The sequence below is a fragment of the Mustela lutreola genome, chromosome 4, assembly GCF_030435805.1.
Source record: "Mustela lutreola isolate mMusLut2 chromosome 4, mMusLut2.pri, whole genome shotgun sequence".
In the NCBI taxonomy this organism is placed as follows: Eukaryota; Metazoa; Chordata; class Mammalia; order Carnivora; family Mustelidae; genus Mustela; species Mustela lutreola.
This window is the reverse complement of record NC_081293.1, coordinates 162,204,689-162,225,987: the sequence shown is the minus strand read 5'-3', so window position 1 is coordinate 162,225,987 and position 21,299 is coordinate 162,204,689. Positions and strand designations below refer to the sequence as shown.

The 21,299-nt window shown below is 36.6% G+C and overlaps 1 protein-coding gene across 1 annotated transcript; it reads right to left on the bottom strand.

The window, feature by feature from the left end:
• Nucleotides 1–18,294: 18,294 nt before the first annotated feature.
• GPR141 (G protein-coupled receptor 141) lies at nucleotides 18,295–20,869 on the bottom strand. Its single transcript, XM_059171583.1, has one exon. The coding sequence runs from the start codon at nucleotides 20,867–20,869 to the stop codon at nucleotides 19,964–19,966; it is 906 nt and encodes a 301-aa protein (XP_059027566.1). The 3' UTR covers nucleotides 18,295–19,963.
• Nucleotides 20,870–21,299: the final 430 nt, after the last annotated feature.

The window sequence follows — 21,299 nt, the reverse complement described above, 5'->3', positions numbered from 1 at the left end:
TCAAGAAGATGAAAACTGATAGAATAAGTAATGTGTTAACACCTTCAGAGGACTCTCACATACCTGGGGTAGAATTGAGGGTTGAATTAATAATAATTACAAAGAAAACTATACAAACAAATCAGAACAGATGTTAACACGAAATATGTAGAAAGGTCTAGCCATCATATCTTAGTACAAACTGTATTTACATAGTGGAAATAATGCAAATGAAATACAAACACCAATACATTAGGAAGAAAGTGTGTGGGTGTGCATTCATGTTTGTTCTGGGGCCTGGAGCAAGGAGTAGGATTATGTAATTAGAGAAAGCCAAGTTCTCATCAACCGTGATGGAATATCAAAAGATAATGCCTAAAGGCAAAAACTTTAAAGATAGCAATTAAACATGTTGAGATAAATAAGTAAATACATAAAGAATCCAGATGTATCGGGGCTCCTGGGTGGCTCAGTGGGTTAAAGCCTCTGCCTTCCGCTGGGGTCATGATCTCCGGGTCCTGGGATCTAGCCCCTCAACCCGCTCTCTGCTCAGCGGGCAGTCTGCTTCCTCCACTCCCTCTCTCTGCCTGCCTGTCTGCTTACTTGTTATCTCTGTCCAAAAAAAAAAAAAAAAAAAAAAAAAAAAAGAATCTAGATATATCATTAGAAAGATTTGACTGAAGAAATGAAGGACTGCAGTTTTTTGTAACAAGGCATAAAGGATGCTGACTTTTTTAAGCATATTTTTAAGACTAATGTGTTTTTTTCTATTCATCCTTTAGGACTGACCTATTCATTATTTTATCTAGAAAGTCTTCATTTGCCTTTCCAAATGCCCTCTGTATTCAGTCTATTAGCTACCTTTACTTATCCTTGTCATAATACCTATCTTCCAGTATCATTATTGCTTCTTTACTTGTTTTTATACCCCCAGTATAAATTTTCATGCCTTCAAATTGTAAGCTTTTTACAAGCTTTTAAGTTTTGTTGTGTAACATAATTTTTTTTTTTTTTAAGATTTTATTTGTTGGGGACAGCATGAGCAGGGAGAGGCAGAGGGACAGGGAGAAACAGACTCTCCACTGAGCAGGGAGCCTTTTGCAGGGCTCAGTTCCAGGACTCAGGGATCATGACCTGAGCTGTAGGCAGATGCTTAATCAGCTGAGCCACCTGGGTGCCCCTAGTACAATTTCTAATACAGAATGGGAGCTCCATAAATATTTGTCAAGTGAACAACTTGTCATGTACTAAACCATACTTCAGGAACTATTTTGTTGGATCTAATTCTGTCTCCACATTGAGATAGTCACCAGATAACCAATTTGCAGCTCCATGATTCATTATGGCCCCATTATTCTGGCAGGCTTTGTTAAATTCATTATAATGTAAATTATGCTACTTATATTTTTTAATTTTTTTGAGTTTGGAGATGTTACAACATCTAGTGTCTGCAGTTTGTAATCTATACAGACATTTTCTATCAATTTCACAAAACTTGAGAACTAAGCTCTGACATGTGGTAATACTTTAAATCTTTCTTTGGCATGCTGTATATAGTACCTAGTCAGAGTGAAGTAGCATTCCTTCCAGACTTGACTTTTGTAACTTGGAGTCTGAACTACAGGAAGTCTCCAGAAGGGTCACTAGATCCCCTAAAATTTAATGCAAGATATTACACGTATAGACATTTTTCTGGAAAGAGAAACCATAATTTCTATTATTTTAGGAAAGGGATAAATGACTCCAAAAAATTTAAACAATGCAATTATACCATATATTTTACATTGTGCCATAAATCATAAATCAGAAGCTTTTTACATACTTGATTCCCTAAGCACTCTGAAACAAAAAAATGGGGAAGGTTCTGTTCTAGATTTGAATACACACAAACACAAAACCCCACCGATTTAGCGATGTGGAGTAGAACTGGGATTAAAAGGAAAATCAGCCCATATCCAAAAGTGGGCTGGGTAAATTCTGCACAGAATTCTTAAGAGTTTCAGACTAGTGTTATTTCATATTTTCTGACAAATAAATTTTAATGTTTAAATTACTATATAGACCGTCAGAAAAATAAAACCAAAGAGTATGTAAGTACTATTTTGATTATTGGGAAGTACTATTTAAGTTCAGTTCACTTGTATATTGGTTACTGAAATATAATTCAAATGAGAAGAAATGGAGCAGGAGCCAATTTCAGAGGAAGCCTAATCTTTCTTTCAGCGCATGGTTCAGATTTTCATTAATAAAAATGTGTAGTGTTTTAATATGCACAACAGGCTAGCCTATCATAAGTGTGAAATGAGGTTAATTTTATTGAACTTGCTAACTTGCTTAGTCTAGGTGAAAATGAATTTACTGACATGAGACTAGAACATATCTGAACTATGAATGAAAAAGAAGTCAATCTGCTCAATGATGGAATATTACAATATGAGAAGGAGTTTTTGACGAAATGAGGTGGAGAAGCAAAGTGCCTCATTCAGATTTTCCAAACAATCCCCAGTCACTAAATAGGAAAGCATTCATCTATTACTCTTTGGAATATTTAATGATATGTTAAAGAGAGATTTGGTTTGCTTTGTTAAATTTGGTGCTTTGGAGGTCTGAATATCAAAAGTTGGCATATCAACTTGCAGTCCACCTGCAACTTTAGTTTTATTAACTTGGGGAATGAGAAAATGTGAAGGGAAAATATGTGGTAGAATATGGGAGGGATGTAGAGCTGAGACTCAGGACGGATAAATCTGTCTTGCCACTGTAATATAATCTAGTCTCCTTTGTCAGTAGGCAGAAGCACATTACTGGGTATCATCACAGAAATGCATTTCTGAAGAAAAGTACTGTAATCAAAGCCTTTTAATGAGGAAAAAAAGACAGCCAAACCAGTCCAAGTCACACGGAGGTAAGCTGCTCCTTCCTTAGCAATAGCGAAATACTGAGGATGAAGAGACACCTCTATTCAGAATAGAGAGTGAAGCACCTAGTTTTAACAAGTATTGGTTGGTAAGGGAGAAATTGCTCCAAGCTTAGATAAAGTGGTCCCACAAATTTCTCCTTTCTGTCTTCTGTTAATCTGGGCAAAACTGAAATAAAAACTTCATGGCGGCAGACAGGGTCGGGGGGGTCGGGGGAAGGGGTGGCTTCTATGTATCACTGAAGAACGATTTCAGATGTCACTTTTTTTTTTAAGATCTTATTTATTTATTTCACAGACAGAGATCACAAGTAGGCAGAGAGGCAGGCAGAGAGAGAGAGAGAGGAGAAAGCAGGCCCCTTGCAGAGCAGAGAGCCCTATGCGGGGCTCGATCTCAGGATCCCTGGATCATGAGCTAAGCCGAAGGCAGAAGCTTTAATCCACTGAGACACCCAGGCCCCCCAGATGTCACCTTTTCTATGTGATCACACACACCAGATAGTTGTTCACTCCTCTGTCTTCACAAACTCTGTGTCATTATACCTAGATCATTATTTGTCATAATTACTGCCTTACTTACTTACTTAATTATTTGTCATAATTACTGCCTTAGTCTCTGATTACATTGCAAGTTACTAAGAGTTGGAGATCAACACTTACTCATCTTTGGCACTATAGAGAAGGAAAAAAGTTCTCTGCCTTCAAAGCATTCAGTGTCTGGGCCTGCAAAGAAACTTGATAAAAGCTAGATTAACCAGAGAAAAACAGTTTATTAGCACATTAACACATGCATGGTACATATATGTGGGATAACTCAGTGGTGAATTCAAAGGGGGCTGGTCAGAACCTGGGGTTTATATAGCATCTTTTTTGAGAGAGAGGGAGAGAGCGTATTTGCCCATGTGGGCAGGGCAGGGGCAGGGTGGAGGTGCGGTAGGGTCAGCAGAGGGGGAGAGGAAGAGATTCCTAAGCAGACTCCATGCTGAGTGCAGAGCCCGACACAGGGCTCAATCTTAGAACCTCAAGATTTTGATCGCAGCTGAAATCAACAGTCGGATGTTCAACCAACTGAGTTACCCAGGTGCCCTGCTTATATAGCATCTTAACAAACAAAAGTGCTAAGATAAAGGAAAAGCAGTTGAGGTCCCTAGGGATGGAAAGCTGTGAGAAGGTAAAAATATGGGGGAAGATAAGAGTTGTTTTAGTAAGATTTTGTATGTAGCTTACTCTCATGCTTATAAGAGACTAGAGTTGTCTCTGATGATTTGGAGTTATCCTGCTCTTCCTAGTGTAAGAGAGGGCTTGGAAGTTTTTTGTGTCTGCATCTGAAAACAGTTGTCTTCATCTGAAAATAGTGCTTATGGCAAAGTGGTATGTTTTAGCATGAATCCTTTTGAACCTAGTAAGTCCTTAGTTAGTTTTGGAAAAACATGATAATAATATGCTATCTCTTATGGCTGTATTTGAATGATGGATGGTGGACAAATTATATTGGCTTATGCTTAGATATAGTTACTTTTAAATGCTATAGAACTAACTTAAAAAGAATTTTAAATTGTTCTGTTTCAAAGCCTGTTCTAATTTTGTGCTGGCTTTTTTGCCCTAATATGTAGCATCTCAAATTTAGCTGTTAACAGCAAATAGAAGAACCTTAAGGTAGTTAAAAATATGGACATCACTGTTTTCAATTTGAGGCCCCTCCCGGAAAGTCACAAAATATTTAATCCAAAGTTTCTCTTTTCAACTGCAATGTGTAGAATGATTTAAAAATAAATAAAACTCAAAAATCTAAAAATACAGTAGTGCTAAAGATAACTTATTGGCCATTACTGTCTTCCTTATGTTGGATTTACCTGAATTCTAAACTGAAATTTAAATCAAGCCTTTAATTCTATACCCAGATAGTTATCTTCATCTTGAGGAATTTATCTCTTGATTTGGATTTTATTTTATGAAGTATAAACTCAAAGAACTTCAAAGACACATTATTTCTAGATGTCTTTGATTCAGTCAGTTATGAGTTTCACAATTGAATGAGAGAGCATACTAAGTATACTTGGAACTTTATAGAGAACCTGCCATTTGGCCTTATCGCCATGGGATGTTTCCTGCTAACTCCCTGAAAGTGACACATACTTACTGTTTATGATTGTTCTGGGAACTACACTTAACTATTTAGACTTGAAAAGTCACTTTTATACACTTGAACACAGTTCGGATTTCTGAATGTTACATCTTAACGTGAATAATGCTATGCTTCATTTACTGATCTTCTTGAACCTTGTATCAGTTCATTTTATAAAGTAATTCAACTGTTTTGTCTTCTTTTAAATGTGTCTATTTTTTAACATATGACATCAAATTCCACATAAACTATGGCAAGTTACATTTCTCTGAGTAAGACAAAATGAAACAAAATATAATTTGGAATTATCTTTCCTGGGACATGTGTCTAGCAAATTTGATTATTTCTTCCTCCTAAGCTTGTTTTACTGCATTTCCTATGTGGGATTTAAAGAGAACCTGTAGAAAGTTTGTTTCACACTCATTTTTACAATCCCCCCTTTTTTGTTCTCTTGTTTTTGTTTTTCTTAGCCTTTGTCAATGTCCTTTTTTATTTAGAAGATTGAAAGTTTTGACCAAGATTTATCTCATTTTCTTCCTTAAATTCTTAGTAGCAAAATCAGCTGAACCTGGAGGTTTTGTGTGTGTGTGTGTGTGTGTATGTGTGTGTGTGTTAAGAGGTTTCTGAGAACAAATTCAATTTTTCAAATAGAAACAAGGCTATTCAGATTTTTTTTTTTTGATCTTGTGTTTGTATTGGAAGTTGTGTTTTTCAAAGACTTTCCTTGTTGCATCTAAGTTATCAAATTTATTGACATATAGCTATTCATAATACCCTTTCATTTTTATTTATGTTTGTAGGACTTATAATGATGTCTGTTCCTTCTTTTATTCCTATTATTCACTGACCTCTGAGTTAAGTATCATCTTTAACCTCCTTTACATGTGCGAAAATAAGGCACCAGTGGTAACTTGTATAACTTGCTGGCTCAAGATGGCATGATTTGCTACTAACCTCTGATTTGCAGTGCACTGTTTTTCCGTGTGTGTGTTTACCTGAAATATCTCACAAAATTTTATTCAGCAAGCAGTCAAAACTATAACTGGGCTGAAAAATAACATGAAGGAAGATTCAGATCATGTAGGTCTTGAATAACCTTGGCTGGAATAATTCAATATAGGTATTAAAAATAATTGGAAATATTTCAGACCTACAATTGAAAAATTAAAGCTCACAGTTGCTACAAATTGCAGCATTTTTAAAGACAACTTTTCTTTTCTTTTTTTTTTTTAAAGATTTTATTTATTTATTTAACAGATAGAGATCACAAACAGGCAAAGAGATAGGCAGAGAGAGAGAGAGAGAGAGAGAGGAGAAAGCAGGCTCCCTGCTGAGCAGAGAGCCAGATGTGGGGCTTGATCCCAGGACCCTAGGATCATGACCTGAGCTTAAGGCAGAGGCTTTAACCCACTGAGCCACCCAGGCACCCCTAAAGACAACTTTTCTTTTAGAAAGTAATCATTTGCTGATGCACTGCTTAGCATTGGTCCCTACTATTATGTACTATTATGATGGTAGACGGCTATCATCAATTTTTTTCACTCCTTGTTCAAGCCTGTTTTAATCCTATCAATACGTACCAGAGAGAACATACTCCCCACCTTGAATCTGGGCTAGCCTTAGTGACTTGCTTAAGAAATAAAGTGTGACAGAAGTGGGACTAACAAAGCTAGATCATAAAAGCCTTGCACTTGTGCCTGGGCCTTTTACTCTATCTTGGGGAAACCAGTTACAATATAGGAAGCTCACCGTGTTCTAGAAGCCATATGATGGTGTTTCAGTCAATAGTAGCATTCTAGTCATATCTACCAAAGTGCCAGACATGTAAGTAAAGCCATCTTGAACACTCCAGACCAGCCAGTCTGCCAGCTGAATGCCACTAAGTGACTAGTAAATGCCATGTCAAACAGAAGAAGCCATGCCCAGTGCCTGACCAATGAAGTTTTGAAATATAATAAAATATTTATTGTTTTAAACCACTAAGTGTTAGAATTGTTACACAGAAGATAACCAGAACAATGACTATTATGTAAATGGTGGCCCATATCCCTGCCATCTAGCTTTATAAAGATTTAATGTGATATTCTTGATTAGTTGAAAAAGAACCTGGAAAAATGCCACCATTAAATCTGCCATGCTAAGTGGTATATCCCAAGCAACTTTGTTCTCCTCCACAGTGCTAAGATGGGAATACAGTTTCTAAAATATATAAAAATTCTTGCTAACACAGTTATTTCAGTTTAATGTTATTAACTATTTCTGGTCTTCAGCCAGTGAAGACTTGATTTTATGTTTAAGATACTGTAATGAACAGGACTTTCTGATTACTGGTTGTCATTTTGAAGAGAAAATAAAAACATCTTTATGTATAATGAAATATTTGAGTTGTAATGCAAGAGCTGAGCTTTGGGGCTTTGACTGTTAAATATACTGGGCTAGCTCAGATTTCAGGATGCTTTGAAACAAATCTCTGATTGAATGAATCTGTAATAGAGGGTTTGCTTCCTGAGAGAATTATCTCTTACTGGAATGTTAAAAAGCTTTATGTTGGATGCCCACAGAGCCTCATGCAACTTTAGTTGCAAGTTTAGTCTGTGCCTTGCAGCTGTGTTAGCCAATAAGATCATAAACAATATAACAAAGGTGAATGTATTTTAAAAAATGACTGCTAAATTTAATCAAATCTCTAATACTTTTTTTTTTTTAAGATTTTATTCATTTGCCAGAGAGAGAGAGAGAGCACAAGTAAGCAGAGAGGCAGGCAGGGTGAGGAGGGGGGCGGGGAGCGGGAAGCAGGCTCCCTGCTGAGCAGAGAGCCTGATGTGGAGCTCAATCGCAGGACCCTGAGATCATCACCTGAGCCCAAGGCAGAGACTTAACCCACTGAGCCACCCAGATGCCTTCAAATCTCTAGCACATTTAAAACAATACCCAGGATCATAAACTACTTTTAGTAAAAGCCTAAAACCTAATTTGGCTTGGTGAGAACTTAATTGGAAAGTGTATATAAAGTAATTGAATAATGTCTATTGTGAGTTTTTAATCTTCCTTTTTATTCTTTAATGAAGAATAATTGTCTAGCAACAGAAAACGCAGTCAATATATAAAGTCATTGATTTCTTTTCACATAAGAATCATTCTCATTAAACAAAAAAAAAAATGTAGAGAAATAGTTATCATTTAAGAATCATCTCCTTGGGGGCGCCTGGTTGGCTCAGTGGGTTGAGCCTCTGCCTTCAGCTCGGGTCATGATCTCAGGGTCCTGGGATCGAGTCCCACATTGGGCTCTCTGCTCGGTGGGTAACCTGCTTCCTCCTCTCTCCCTCTCTGCTTGCCTCTGCCTACTTGTGATCTCTCTCTGTCAAAAAAAAATAAGTAAAATCTTAAAAAAAAAATCTTCTCCTTGGGACATATTAAAAATCATTATAAGCCTTCAATGAATGTCATGTTTCTATAAAGTTAGCTCTTTGTATTTAGCTTGAAAGTGATAACTATCAAAATTGTTCAGCTCACTGAGGAAAATAAGAGAAGGTGAACTGTCTCACATGTCCACTGGAAGGGAACAGTTGAATGACAAACTTCCAGCCTTGTTTTTAGCTCAAAAGGGCAATTGTTAAAAGTATTTTTCTATTGCCTTAACAAAAGTAAATACAGGCCAGACTTTTTAAAAGAAAATGGCTTATAAACAGTAAATCATACTTTTCCTAAAGCTCACCGGTTACATAAGTTCATAATAATCACCATTTTAGAAAGTGTTGATTTCTCAGGATGCACAAAGGCCTATATCAGTAGCAGAGTGGCTTGAATTTGATAACCATTGTGAGCAAATGAGTAGAAAAGCTGTCTTATCACTTGAGGCTAATAAATTATAGAGATATTTTACTCTCTAAACAGACCAAATTGTTTCATGGCTTATAATTATATTATAATGCCATAAAAGCCATAATAAAAGCTTTTATTTGTAGTTATTTATATATATATATATATATATATATATATATATATATATATATATATATATATCAAAAGATACATTATGAATTAGGGGCACCTTCATGGCTTAATTGGTTTCAGCACAGGTCGTGATCCCGGGGTCATGGGGTGGAATCCCACACTGGGCCTCCCTGCTCAACAGGGAGTCTGCTTCTCCCTCTGCCTCTCTCTCTCTCTTTCTCTCTCTGTCTCTCATGAATAAGTAAATAAAATATTTTTTTTAAAAGATACACAATGGATTATTCCTATACATTATGGAAGTTATTGCTCCCTCCCACATCCTGAAAGATTCATTAATTCATTCCTTTATCAACATTTTATAAGCCTATATTGCTAAAAATTGTTCTGTATCCTGAGTTTACAGCAATAAACAAACCAGAAAAAAAAAAATCTCTGTTTTCTTTGAGGCTTTCATTCATTTTGAAGAGGGAAAATGGTTTTAAAATTTTAAATAAATGTATTATATAATCCCTGAGAGTAGGAAATATTATGAAGAAAAATAAAGCAAGGTATGGAATGCAGTGTAATAGGAATACATTTTTGGTGGGATGATTGGCGAAGGTCTTTCTGGAGACATGACACTTTTGTTCGTTTGTTTTTAGATTTTTTTTTTTTTTTTTAATTTTAAGGTAAGCTCTCTGCTTACTTAAACAAAAGTTTGAACTCACGACTCCAAGATGAGGACTCCTGTGCTCTACCAACTGAGCCATCTAGGCACCCCAGGATGGGCACTTTAGACAAAATGTAAATGAAATGGAGGCTAAAACCATGGAAATATCTGGGGAGAGAGTGTTTCACACAGAAACAGCAGGTGTAAAATTCTGAGACTGGAATTTGGTTGGTATTTCAAAGAATAGCAAAAAGACCTGTGAGGTTGGAGTGAAGTAACCTAGGGAATGATCATCATGATGCTGGAGAAATGGCCAGTAGCTTTGGATTTTACTGTGTGATATGAAGCCATTTAAAAGTTTTGAGTAGAGAAATAAAAGATTCCTCTAACTGCTGCGTAAGTGGCAATATGGGAGCAAATAAGAAAGCCCTAAGAGCAATTAAGAGCATTCAGGAGGCTATGGCAAGAAAAGATAGGGCCCTGGATGAGCATATGTTCTAGCTTTGTCTGTTTGCTTCTCCAGATGAACTTTCTATCTTCCTTGATGGTGTTTTGTGCCCCAGGAGGCTGGTTTGATTCAGCCAATGGGGGATGCCGGCAAAAACTGGAGCGTGGGTAGAGAGTAAGGAGAATGTCTCTCGTCCTGGCTTACTTCCTGCAGAGTCACAGGAATTGGTTTGTTCCTCTAACCCTAGCTCTTCCCAGTAGCCTTCTTCAGATGTTTATTCTTTCCAGGTCCTATGACATCTACCATTCATCCCACCAGACCTTTGCTAATGAGGGCTCTATCTCTTGTGAGTTTCCTAACTCTACTTACACCTCTATATAGTCCCTTCAATATACTCTCAAATTACCAAGCTTTAATGAGCCACCTCAAGGCAGCCATCACTCTGCCTTGATGGCACAGAGTTATAATGATGATAAGAAGTGGTTGGATTTTGGATATATTTTCACAGGATCTGATTAAAGACTGGTTGTGTGCATATAACATGAGATACAGAGAAGGGATACAACTTGCTTTTTCCCCTTAACAATAGGGAGGTTTTCTTCTAAGTCGAAATATATACCTCTATTCTCATTTAATTCATAAAATTGCAAAACACGGATACACCATAGCTTATTAAGTAATCACCCCCACTTAAAGACATTTAGTTCCTTTATGACTTTTTGCTAATATAAATGGTACTGTAGTGTGTCCCAGTGCAGATACCTTTGCAGTGTACATCCCGTATATTTGTGCATGTGTGGATTTCTTAAGGACAGGTATATGAAAGTAAATTGCTATACCAAGAGATAGATGTACCTTTAAAACTCCTATAGATATTTCTTTTTTTTTTTTTTTTTTTTTTTTAAAGATTTTATTTATTTTATTTGACAGACAGAGATTACAAATAGGCAGAGAGGCAGGCAGAGAGAGAGAGGAGGAAGCAGGCTCCCTGCCGAGCAGAGAGCCCGATGCGGGACTCGATCCCAGGACCCTGAGATCATGACCTGAGCCGAAGGCAGCGGCTTAACCCACTGAGCCACCCAGGCGCCCAAAACTCCTATAGATATTTCTAAATTGCTCTCCAAAAAGCAGTACTAATATACCTTTGAACAACAGCGACTTTTACTCTCACGATCAAGAGGTATTGTCAAGCTTTAAAAGATCTTATGATAAAAATGTTTTGTTATCTTATTTGCCTTTCTTTGAATGCTAGTGATATTGAACATCTCTCCATGATAGTTGGCCAATGTTTGATGAGGAATATGATTACACAGATTCAAAATAGCTCCCACAGAATACTTAATTACAAACAGAAATAAAGACCTTCACAGTGGAGAACTCTGGCAAACATTACCTTAATCAAGTGGCCAAGGCACCTGGGTAACTTAGTTGGTTAAGCACTGGACTCTAGATTCGGCTCCGGTCACTATCTCAGTGTTGTGAGATTGAGCACTATGTTGGGCTCTGTGCTTGGTCCACTTCTCTCCCCCTTGTGCCCCTCTTCCTGCTTGCATGCTTTCATGCTCTCTCTCTCAAATAAATAAATAAAATCTTAAGAAAAAATCAAGCGGCCAAAGTGAATGTAATGGGACAAATCAAAATTGTAGACCACCTAGTGGTAATGATATATATTAAGAAAACATTGTCATTTCTGTGGTCTTAACTACCAAAGATACATAATATGAATCTAATCATGAGGCAAACCCAAACTAAGAGATAAACTACAAGTGTATAGTTTAAGGTCATAGAGTTTGTGTCAAGGTCATAGAGAATAAGGAATGACCAAAGAACTATTCCAAGAGTAAAGGAGACAGAAGAAACATGACAGTTAAATGGGATCAGTGAATTAGGTGGTAGTCATGAATCAATATTATCTTCCTGATTTTTAAGTTTGTATAATGGTTTGTAGGAGAAACTGTCCCTGTTTGGGGGAAAATTTCATTAAAATATTAGGAATTGATGGGGCAACAGGTCAGCAACTTATCCTGAAATGGTTTAGAAAAAAGTTATTTATATTCTATTTGTAATTTTTCTGAAAGCTTGAGATGTCAGAAAAATCTCAACAACAACAACCAACGACAACAACAGCAACTAACTTTTTCACATTAGAAATCACAATACAGGGGTGCCTGGGTGGCTCAGTGGGTTAAAGCCTCTGCCTTCGGCTCAGGTCATGATCCCGGGGTTCTGGGATCGAGCCCCACATCGGGCTCTCTGCTCAGCAAGGAGCCTGCTTCCTCCTCTCTCTGCATGCCTCTCTGCCTACTTGTATCTCTGTCTGTGAAATAAATAAATAAAATCTATTTAAAAAAAAAAGAAATCAGGGGCGCCTGGGTGGCTCAGTGTGTTAAGCCGCTGCCTTTGGCTCAGGTCATGATCTCAGGGCTGGGATCGAGTCCCGCATCAGGCTCTCTGCTCAGCAGGGAGCCTGCTTCCCTTCCTCTCTCTCTGCCTGCCTCTCTGCCTACTTGTGATCTCTCTCTGTCAAATAAATAAATAAATAAATCTTAAAAAAAAAAAAAAAAGAAATCACAATACATGTTCCTCATGAATACTTCTCTACTTGGCACCCAGTGAACACCATATATTTATTCTTGTGGCAGAAAGGATAAATCTTAACTTGCTTTCTCTTCCCTGGATTGATTGATTGATTTTTTTGCTGCTAATATAGGTTTCAGCAGTCATAAATGACATATTAGTGGTTAGAGAAATATCTCATCACACTATGTACAAGCCAGAAGAATAAAGGTTTCTGAGAGCTAGTCAGAGGCTGTCATTGGAGGGAAAGACTTATGTAAGGTATAGGCTTGTTCCTCATAAACTCCAGCCTTTTCAAGATTTCAAATATAGGGAACTTTCCTGAAACCCTTTCTTAAAATCTTCAAACTATGGAGAAAGCATAGATGTCCATTGACAGATGAATGGGTGAAGAAAATATGGTAGATACATATGAAATGAAATATTACTCAGCCATCAAAAATGAAATCTTGCCATTTGCAACGATGTGGATGAAACTAGAAGGCATTATGTTAAATGAAATAAAAGTCACTCAGAGAAAGACAATTATCTCACTCTTATGTGGAATTTAAGAAATAAAACAGGATCATAGGAGAAGGGAGGAAAAAATAAAACAAAACAAAATCAGAGAGGGAGACAAACCATAAGAGACAAACCATAACAAACTCTTAATCATAGGAAACAAACTGAGGGTTGCTAGAGGGGAGAGGAATGGGGGATGGGGCAACTGGGCGAGACACATTAAGAAGGGCATGTGATATAATGAGAACTGGGTCTTTTATAAGACTGATGAATCATTGAGCTCAACTTCTGAAACATAATATATGTTAATTAATTGAATTTAAATAGAAAATAAAAAGAAAAAAGCATTCATATGTTATGCTAATTGACAGGCATTCAAAACAAAACAAAAACAGTTCACTGAAATCCTAATCCTCTACAAAAACCATTGTGTATTCTACACGTTATTTGTAAGAATCAATTTAATTTGGGATCAAAAAATTAGTTGCAATAAACCATTATTAAAATAAAGTACAAAACTCTACATATGAGTAGAGATATATGTCTTCGGAATTATTTTTGCTTTTCTAGCTAGAGCTATATTTATTTTAACAGTATTTTTTCAGCCAACTTACACAAGAAAATAAAGTTGCTATGAAATATTTTTTTAAGGAGAAAACCCCCAAACCTGAAAATCTAGTTCAGACTTCTGAAAATGCCAAAGAATTATTATTTTTACTTCATTTTCTTTTCTCTCCCCGTCCTGTTTTTAAGTAAATTAAGCTTAAAATTCAAGTAACAAGTTTTGAAGAGAAGATACAATTTGTTACTTTGGGCTGCCATCTAGTGTTACAATAAAGAAAACATTTGCCTTTCCTTTTTTGCCTTTGTAAACTTTTGTATTGATATTTTCAATATGACGGAAGGTAAAAGCTAATACTATTGTTAAAAGATTTTTTATTTTAAAATTTGTAAAGATTTTTTTTAAAAGATTTATTTATTTTAGAGAGAGCTAGGGGAGGGGCAGAGGAAGAGAGAGAATTGTGAAGCAGACTCCTCATTGAGCAGGGGAGTCCAGCTTGGGGTTCAGTGTCACAGTCCTGACTGAGATCATGACCTGAGCGAAAACCAGAAGTTAGCCACTTAACTAACTGAGCCACCCAGGTGTCCCAAAGATTTTATTTTTAAGTGATTACTACACCCAATATGGGGCTCAAACTCAAAACACTGAGATCAAGAGTGGCATGCTCCACTCTCTCATTAAGAGATTTTTTCAAAATAAAAATCAAATACATTTAAAGTATATAACATGTTGATTTGATCATATACATATACATATGTATATGTATATACATTCATAGTGGAATGATTACTACAGTAGAGCTAATTAATATATCTCTTCACGTAGTTACTGTATTTGTGAGAAATGCACTTGAAATCTACTCTTTTAGCACATTTCCAGTGTCCAAAAATTAAATATAGTCATCATGCCTGTACATTAGATTTCTAAATATTCATCTTACAAAACTTCACAGTTGAACCTTTTAACCCAACATCTCCCTATTTCCCTACCATCCCAGCGTCTGGTAACCCCATTCTACTCTCTGCTTCTATAATTTTGACTTTTTTTTTTTTTATTAGATTCTACATACTCTATATGGTGTCATACATACACACATAAATACACATGCACACACACAGATGACCCTTGAACAATGCAGGGGCTGGGGTACTAACCCCTCATATAGTCAAAAATGCAGGTATAACTTTGGACTCCCCCCAACTTAATACTAATATCCTACTATTGATCTGGAAGCCTTACCAATAACATAAAAAATCAATTAACACGTATTTTGTATGTTTTATGTTTTATATATGCATGCTTACAAAAAGTAAGCTAGAGGGGAAAATGTTAAGAAAATCCTAAGGAAGAAAAAATACATTTACAGAATGTGCTGTATTTATTGAAAAAATCCATGTGTAAGTGAACCTACCCAACTCAAACCTGTGTTGTTCAAGAGTTAACTGTATATATCTTCTTTATCCATTTATCCATTGATGGACACTTAGGTTGTTTCCATATCTTGTCTATTGTGAATAATGCTGCAGTGAACATGGTGGTGTTACAAATATCTCTTCAAGATTTTGTCTTCAATTTCTTTGGATATATACCCAGAAATTATATTGCTGGTGCATATGATAGCTCTATTTTTTAATTATTTGAGGAACCTGTGTACTGTTTTCCATAGTGACTGTACTAATTTATATTCCACCAAAAGTGCACATGGGTTCTCTTTTTTCTACATCATTATCAACATTTGTTACCGCTTTTCTTTTTGGTAATAATCATTCTAACAGTGTGAAGTAATACCTCATTTTATGGTTTTGTTTAAATTTCCCTGATGATTAGTGACTTTGAGCATCTTTTTATGTACCGTTTGGCCATTTGTAAGTCCTAATTGGCAAAATGTCTACTTAGTTCCTTTGCCCATTTTTAATCAGATTGCTTGGGGGGGTTTGCTATTGAGTAGTATATTCTTGATATATTTTGGATATTAACCCCTATCAGCTATATGATTGCAAATACTGTCTTTCATTTGGTAGGTTGTCATTTCATTTTGTTGATGGTTTCCTTCATTATGCAAATGCCTTTTAATGTGATGTAATCCCACTTTTTTTTCCAAGATTTTATTTATTTATTTAACAGAGAGAGAGATCACAAGTAGGCAGAGAGGCAGGCAGAGATGGGGGGGGAAGCAGGCCCTCTTCCGAGCAGAAAGCCCGATGTGGGGCTCGGTCCCAGGACCCTGGGATCATGACCTGAGCCTAAGGCAGAGGCTCCACTGAGCCACCCAGGTGCCCCTTCCCCACCTTTTCTATCCTGACCACCACTGCTAATCCTACCCAAAATGTGATACCTGGTGTTGACCACTGTGCTTTTACAATGTGTCCCAGGTTGAAGCCTCCATTTCGTACATTTTTGATATTAGGGCCCAACTCCTAATCTCTGGAAGTTTCAGACAATACATTTACTCCTTCAGGTAATAGAACTTGCTCATTTTTTTTGAGTTCTGTCTTGTCAAATATCTGGTATGCCCATTTTGTCACAGAAATAGCCTCAGCCATGCAATGGCCAAAGCTCTTCTCAGGGTCCAGCTGATGCGTAGTTTTGGATATCTGTGGATGCCTTTTTATATCCTGAGCCTTCTCTGTCTTATCCAAGCAAATCCACCATCCCTGTGTCCCTTTACTATAGGGTTTTGTTACCAACTATTTCCAACTTGCTGTAATCAGCTCCATCACAAAGAGAGTTTCCTTGTTCTTCCCACTCCCAGTAAATGTGAGAGTCCTTGGTCTATGCCTCCTGTTATTAGAGATTAAGTGGGCAAAATCTACATAATCTTAGAAATGGCATTCACACTTTCACCTCACTGATTTCCCACTCAAGAATCCATGACCAAGAACATCTCAGCTCAGTTCCCTCCTTTACAACTGCTTTGTTAACCTAGGAATGCAGTTTTAATGGCAGCCCCATTGACAAGGATTAGAGGAGGTTTGGGGGATTTTACCACTTCTTGAAACATTCTACATGAAGCTCATTTCACCTACAGGTAAAATAGTTTCTTTTTTCCTAATTTATGTCAGGTTAAGGAGGAAGGGAACTCAAAGAACCTTTCAGAGGAAACTTAACAAACGAAGGCTGATTAGAAAACTTTTTAATGGGTGCCAGAAGCAATCTTTCTTTTTGTGCCTCAAAAATTGTCATTATCCCTGGGATTAAAATCTGGTAAATATTGACCATGAGCAAATGTGAGAGTTGTGAGGCTTAGGGAAATGCCTTTGTCTTATCAAAAAAACAAAAACAAAAACAAAAAATCCACATGTATTTTCTTAAAGGTTGCATTTACTCTTTTAATCGATACAGAAAGAAAAGAAATAATCTAGAATTGAATCGAGTCGAGGGTAAGTATTCCCAAAATAGGGGTGCCTGGGTAACACAGTCAGTTAAGCTTTCGGCTGAGGTTGTGATCTCAGGATCATGAGATTAAGCCTTGACTGGGGCTCCGTGCTTAGCATGGAACCTGCTTATCACTTCTTAGCCTTTTGGCTAAGATCAAGTGTAACATGGAACCTGCATGAGATTCTCTTTCTCCCACTTCTCCTTCCCCCGCCAGCTTGCACACATGCACATGTGTGCATGCACTCTCTCTCTCCCGAAAAAAAAAAAAACTCCCAAAATATAAGAATATTATTTTTCTATTCATAATGTCATAATTGGTAAATCTTTCTTTTAAAGTGACTGTACTAGCTCAGTTGGTCTCAAGGCTTGGAGACCCAAAGCCTTACTTTTTATCCCAGATATTTGGTAACACTTGTACTATTCTAAAACAAAGTTTACAGATAATATAACCCTCCTACAATATTATATAGTGTTCTAACTTTAACATGAATGAATAATGAAGGAGAAAGTTGTTTATAATAAAGTAATATATATTTTAATGTATAAATGCTCAGAGATGTTCACAAAAGGAGAAAAATTAGGCAGTTGGATGTTAGCACCTATATCTAGTATCTACCTGATTACCACAACTACAAATATTGTTTACAGGTATGTTGTGTATTTTAATGCCACAGATAGTATTGACATTGATGATGTGTTTTTCCAAAGGAATGAACAACCCTTGGTAAAGTTCTGAGGAAAACAGAATAAAAACTTTCCTCCATATCCCTAGTAGCTACATTTTCAGAAAATTTATAAAATTAAAACCATACCAAAAATACTATGTGTTTATGAAAACTGAATAAAACCTGACTAATTATTATGAGCATATGTTTCCTTTCACAAATGTTTGGAAGAACATTCAAATACACAACAAACCTGGTAATTATTTACTATGCAGAGAGCTGTGTGCAAGGCAAGATGCCTAGTCTCTGGTCCCAGCAACAAAATGCCAGTAGTACACTCGAATACTGCATCTCTGTATTTTGGGTAATATTTCCTATAGATCTGAAGAAATAAGCCCTTGATTATAATATATAATAATATAGAGAAAAGCATAATCACCTGAGCTCAACATATTTAGAATCTGGAAGAGATTATAATATAACTTACAAGCTAAAAGATAGTAATTTCCCAAAAATAATTGTTTAAGAATGTTAATATTTTACTATTTATATCATTCTATACTATATTATATTTTACTATTTTCTTATTATGGGTAAAACAAATTTCTTAAAATTTTCATAGGTCTTAGAAATTTTCTTACAAATGTTATAAGTCAAAATGAGAAGAAAAAACTAAGAAACAATGGGAAAAGAAGACAAATAAGAAATTATGGAAATATAACTTAAAAAAGAAAAAAGGACATAAATTTTAAAACAGGAAAATTTTGGGAACAAGTCTGTGCAGCATGTTATTGCTTTCTTCCTCTAAATTAATTTCTATGACTCAACAATTTTAGTGATTAGAGAAACCCAGGGATATTTCTTATCCATCTGGTAAATTTATAGATCCATAGATTATAACAAATTAAGAAAAAAAGTCTTTAAATTCTGATCCTTCATTTTTCTGGGAAAAAATTTTTTTACATTAATTCATTCTATTCTTATCATAAATTGCTTTAGTTCTGAAGCATTAGATATAAAACTGGATTGGTTCCTTGTAAAGTTTCAAAATTGTGAAACTTTGGGGGAAATAGTAGAAATATGGGCAGGAAGGGAAAAAGCCCACAAGCCTATGTCTCAACTTAGTAGTCTAACTAATCTCATAGTCTAAATTAATTGTTTTATATATTTCTCAAAAGTTCTTTTTTTAAGAATATTGTTTTCATTTATTTAAATATTCATAACCTTAAGGGGAGAAGGAAACTGTAAAGAGTATAACATTCTGTTTCCAAGGTAAATCTAAATTAACTGGCCCAAGACATGTAAAGATTTTTCAAAAAGCGGTAAGGGAAAAATGTAATCACTTCCCTCAGGAACTCATTTTCGTGCCTGGCAGCATATTGGTCAGGAACATTCTTTAACTTATCGTTTCACTCTTATTTAGTAAGATTGAAATGATCTTAGTTACATTGTTATTAATTTAGTTACATTATTACATTATAGATTATTTAGTTACATTTTAGTTACATTGTTTAGTTTAGTAAGATTTAAATGATTTTTAGAGTTACTGAGGATGTTGATCCCATGTCCTTAAACTTGACCTCTCAAAGAACTAATCTGGATAACCTTGTTAAAGCAGAAGGTCATAAGGACATGTTTCTCTTGATTTTTTAGATAAGTGACTTCCCACCAAAATTATGATAATCTAGAAAAATTTCTTTCTGATCTCCCCCCTTTATCTCGTTTGTCAGGGTGGGAGTTGAATAGATATCTTATCTCATCAGCAAACTGGTGTTTGTATCTTTGGGGCTGATTTATTGCCAAGGCTCATTTACCTCAGGTTAAGTGGAATGAAAAGAACTAGAGGGCTGAATCTAATCCAAAGCCTAAATAAGGTCATGTTTCAAACTGATGAAACTAAACTAAGCTGGTAAAGCTCAGAAACCATTAGACCTATGGTGCCCAGATGGGCCAAGTAGACTTTTTATATAGGAAAATAATGCAGTATTGCAACTCCAGGTGGACTGAACATCACTAGTTTTTCTCTATGCATCATTTAGAGGTGGTAGGGTTAAATAAGGACTGGAATGAACGCTCTGACATTTTCTAGTCCTTTTGATTGGCTGCATTACGGCACGGCTTTAATCAAGTAATGAAATAACCCTTCCTACCTCTCTATGCCCGTTACTACTCCCAGTATAAAAGAGTTCTGAATACTGAAGTTTGTGGCTAACGGCACAAGAGGCAATTCCATAGGTCAATTATCTTTTGCTTACAGCGGCTTCCTCCAAGAACAAAGAGCAACAAATCAAAGCAGCTAATTGCTGTTACACTCAAGAAGATTTCATTATAAAGTGCAGCAGTATCGTTACAGTCACGTGAGTGTGCCACCGTGTACAGGTAATAGATCCTAAAGAAGTGATAGGGAAGGAAGCAAACAAAGATGACTCCTATAAAAAATAGGTTTTTCAGCTGGGCCCAGAACTCCTGGTGGGATAGTAAGGAGTGGCCTAGCTTCCGCACCATTGACACGATGATGAAGATCTGGAAGACGAGGAGAACCACCGCAGTGGCTATGACAGCAGTAACTATCATATAGTTGATAACTCGCACATATACACGATCAAGCTCTTTGTGGAATTTGAAACAGTGTTGCTCGTCATACACCTGGTGAGTTCCATACTGAGACGCAAACACAGGTACCACGATGACAATCACAAGCAGCCACATGCCGGTACTGGCAGCCACAGCGTGCAGCTTTCTGTAGAATTCCACTTTGTCCTTGTGCTTGAAAAAGATGAGGTACCGAATGACCAAGATCACCACGTAGAACAGGAATGTGAGGTACATATGGATGTGTAGCATGGCACTCACAAATTTGCAGAAGGGCAGCCCAAATATCCAAGTTTGCTTGATGAGGTATGTCAAGCGAAAAGGCACTGTCAGCAGAAAAACGCTGTGGACCACTACCAGGTTAACAACTGCTGTGGTAGTTACAGATCGGGTGTTCATATTCACCAGCAGGAACAAAATGGAGATGACGCCCGCCAGCCCTCCAATGAGTACGAGGAAGTAGAGCCTGGTTAAATGGGGTGTCAGTATAGGACTGCAGGATGAAACGTTGTGGTGAGCCATACTTCAGAAGTCACCTGGAAGAGACAAAACACCAGTGTAACTGACAAATTTTCAGAGCTTTGTTCTTATCTCCTTCTTAGCACTAGCAATGTGATTTTGTCATTTATCTATTTACATGATGTAAACTTTATGTATCTTAAGAATAAAGACTATGTCATATGCATATCTGTATAATCGAGACTGAAAACATAGTCAGTTATTGATTCTGAAGCATTAATAAGTTAAAGACCTCATCGAGAGGCCCCCAGAGACACGTGTGTGTGTGTGTGTGTGTGTGTGTGTGAGAGAGAGAGAGAGAGAGAGAGAGACTGTGTGTTTGTGTTTGTGTGTTTGTACATACGTAGTCAAAACACTTTGCCTAGGGACGCCTGGGTGGCTCAGTGGGACTGCCCTCAGCTCAAGTCATGGTCCCAGGGTGCTCTCTCTCTCA

What these genes read in the sequence shown, in the direction of transcription:
- GPR141 (XM_059171583.1), bottom strand. Translation starts at nt 20,869, where the DNA reads ATGGCTCACCACAACGTTTCATCCTGCAGTCCTATACTGACACCCCAT.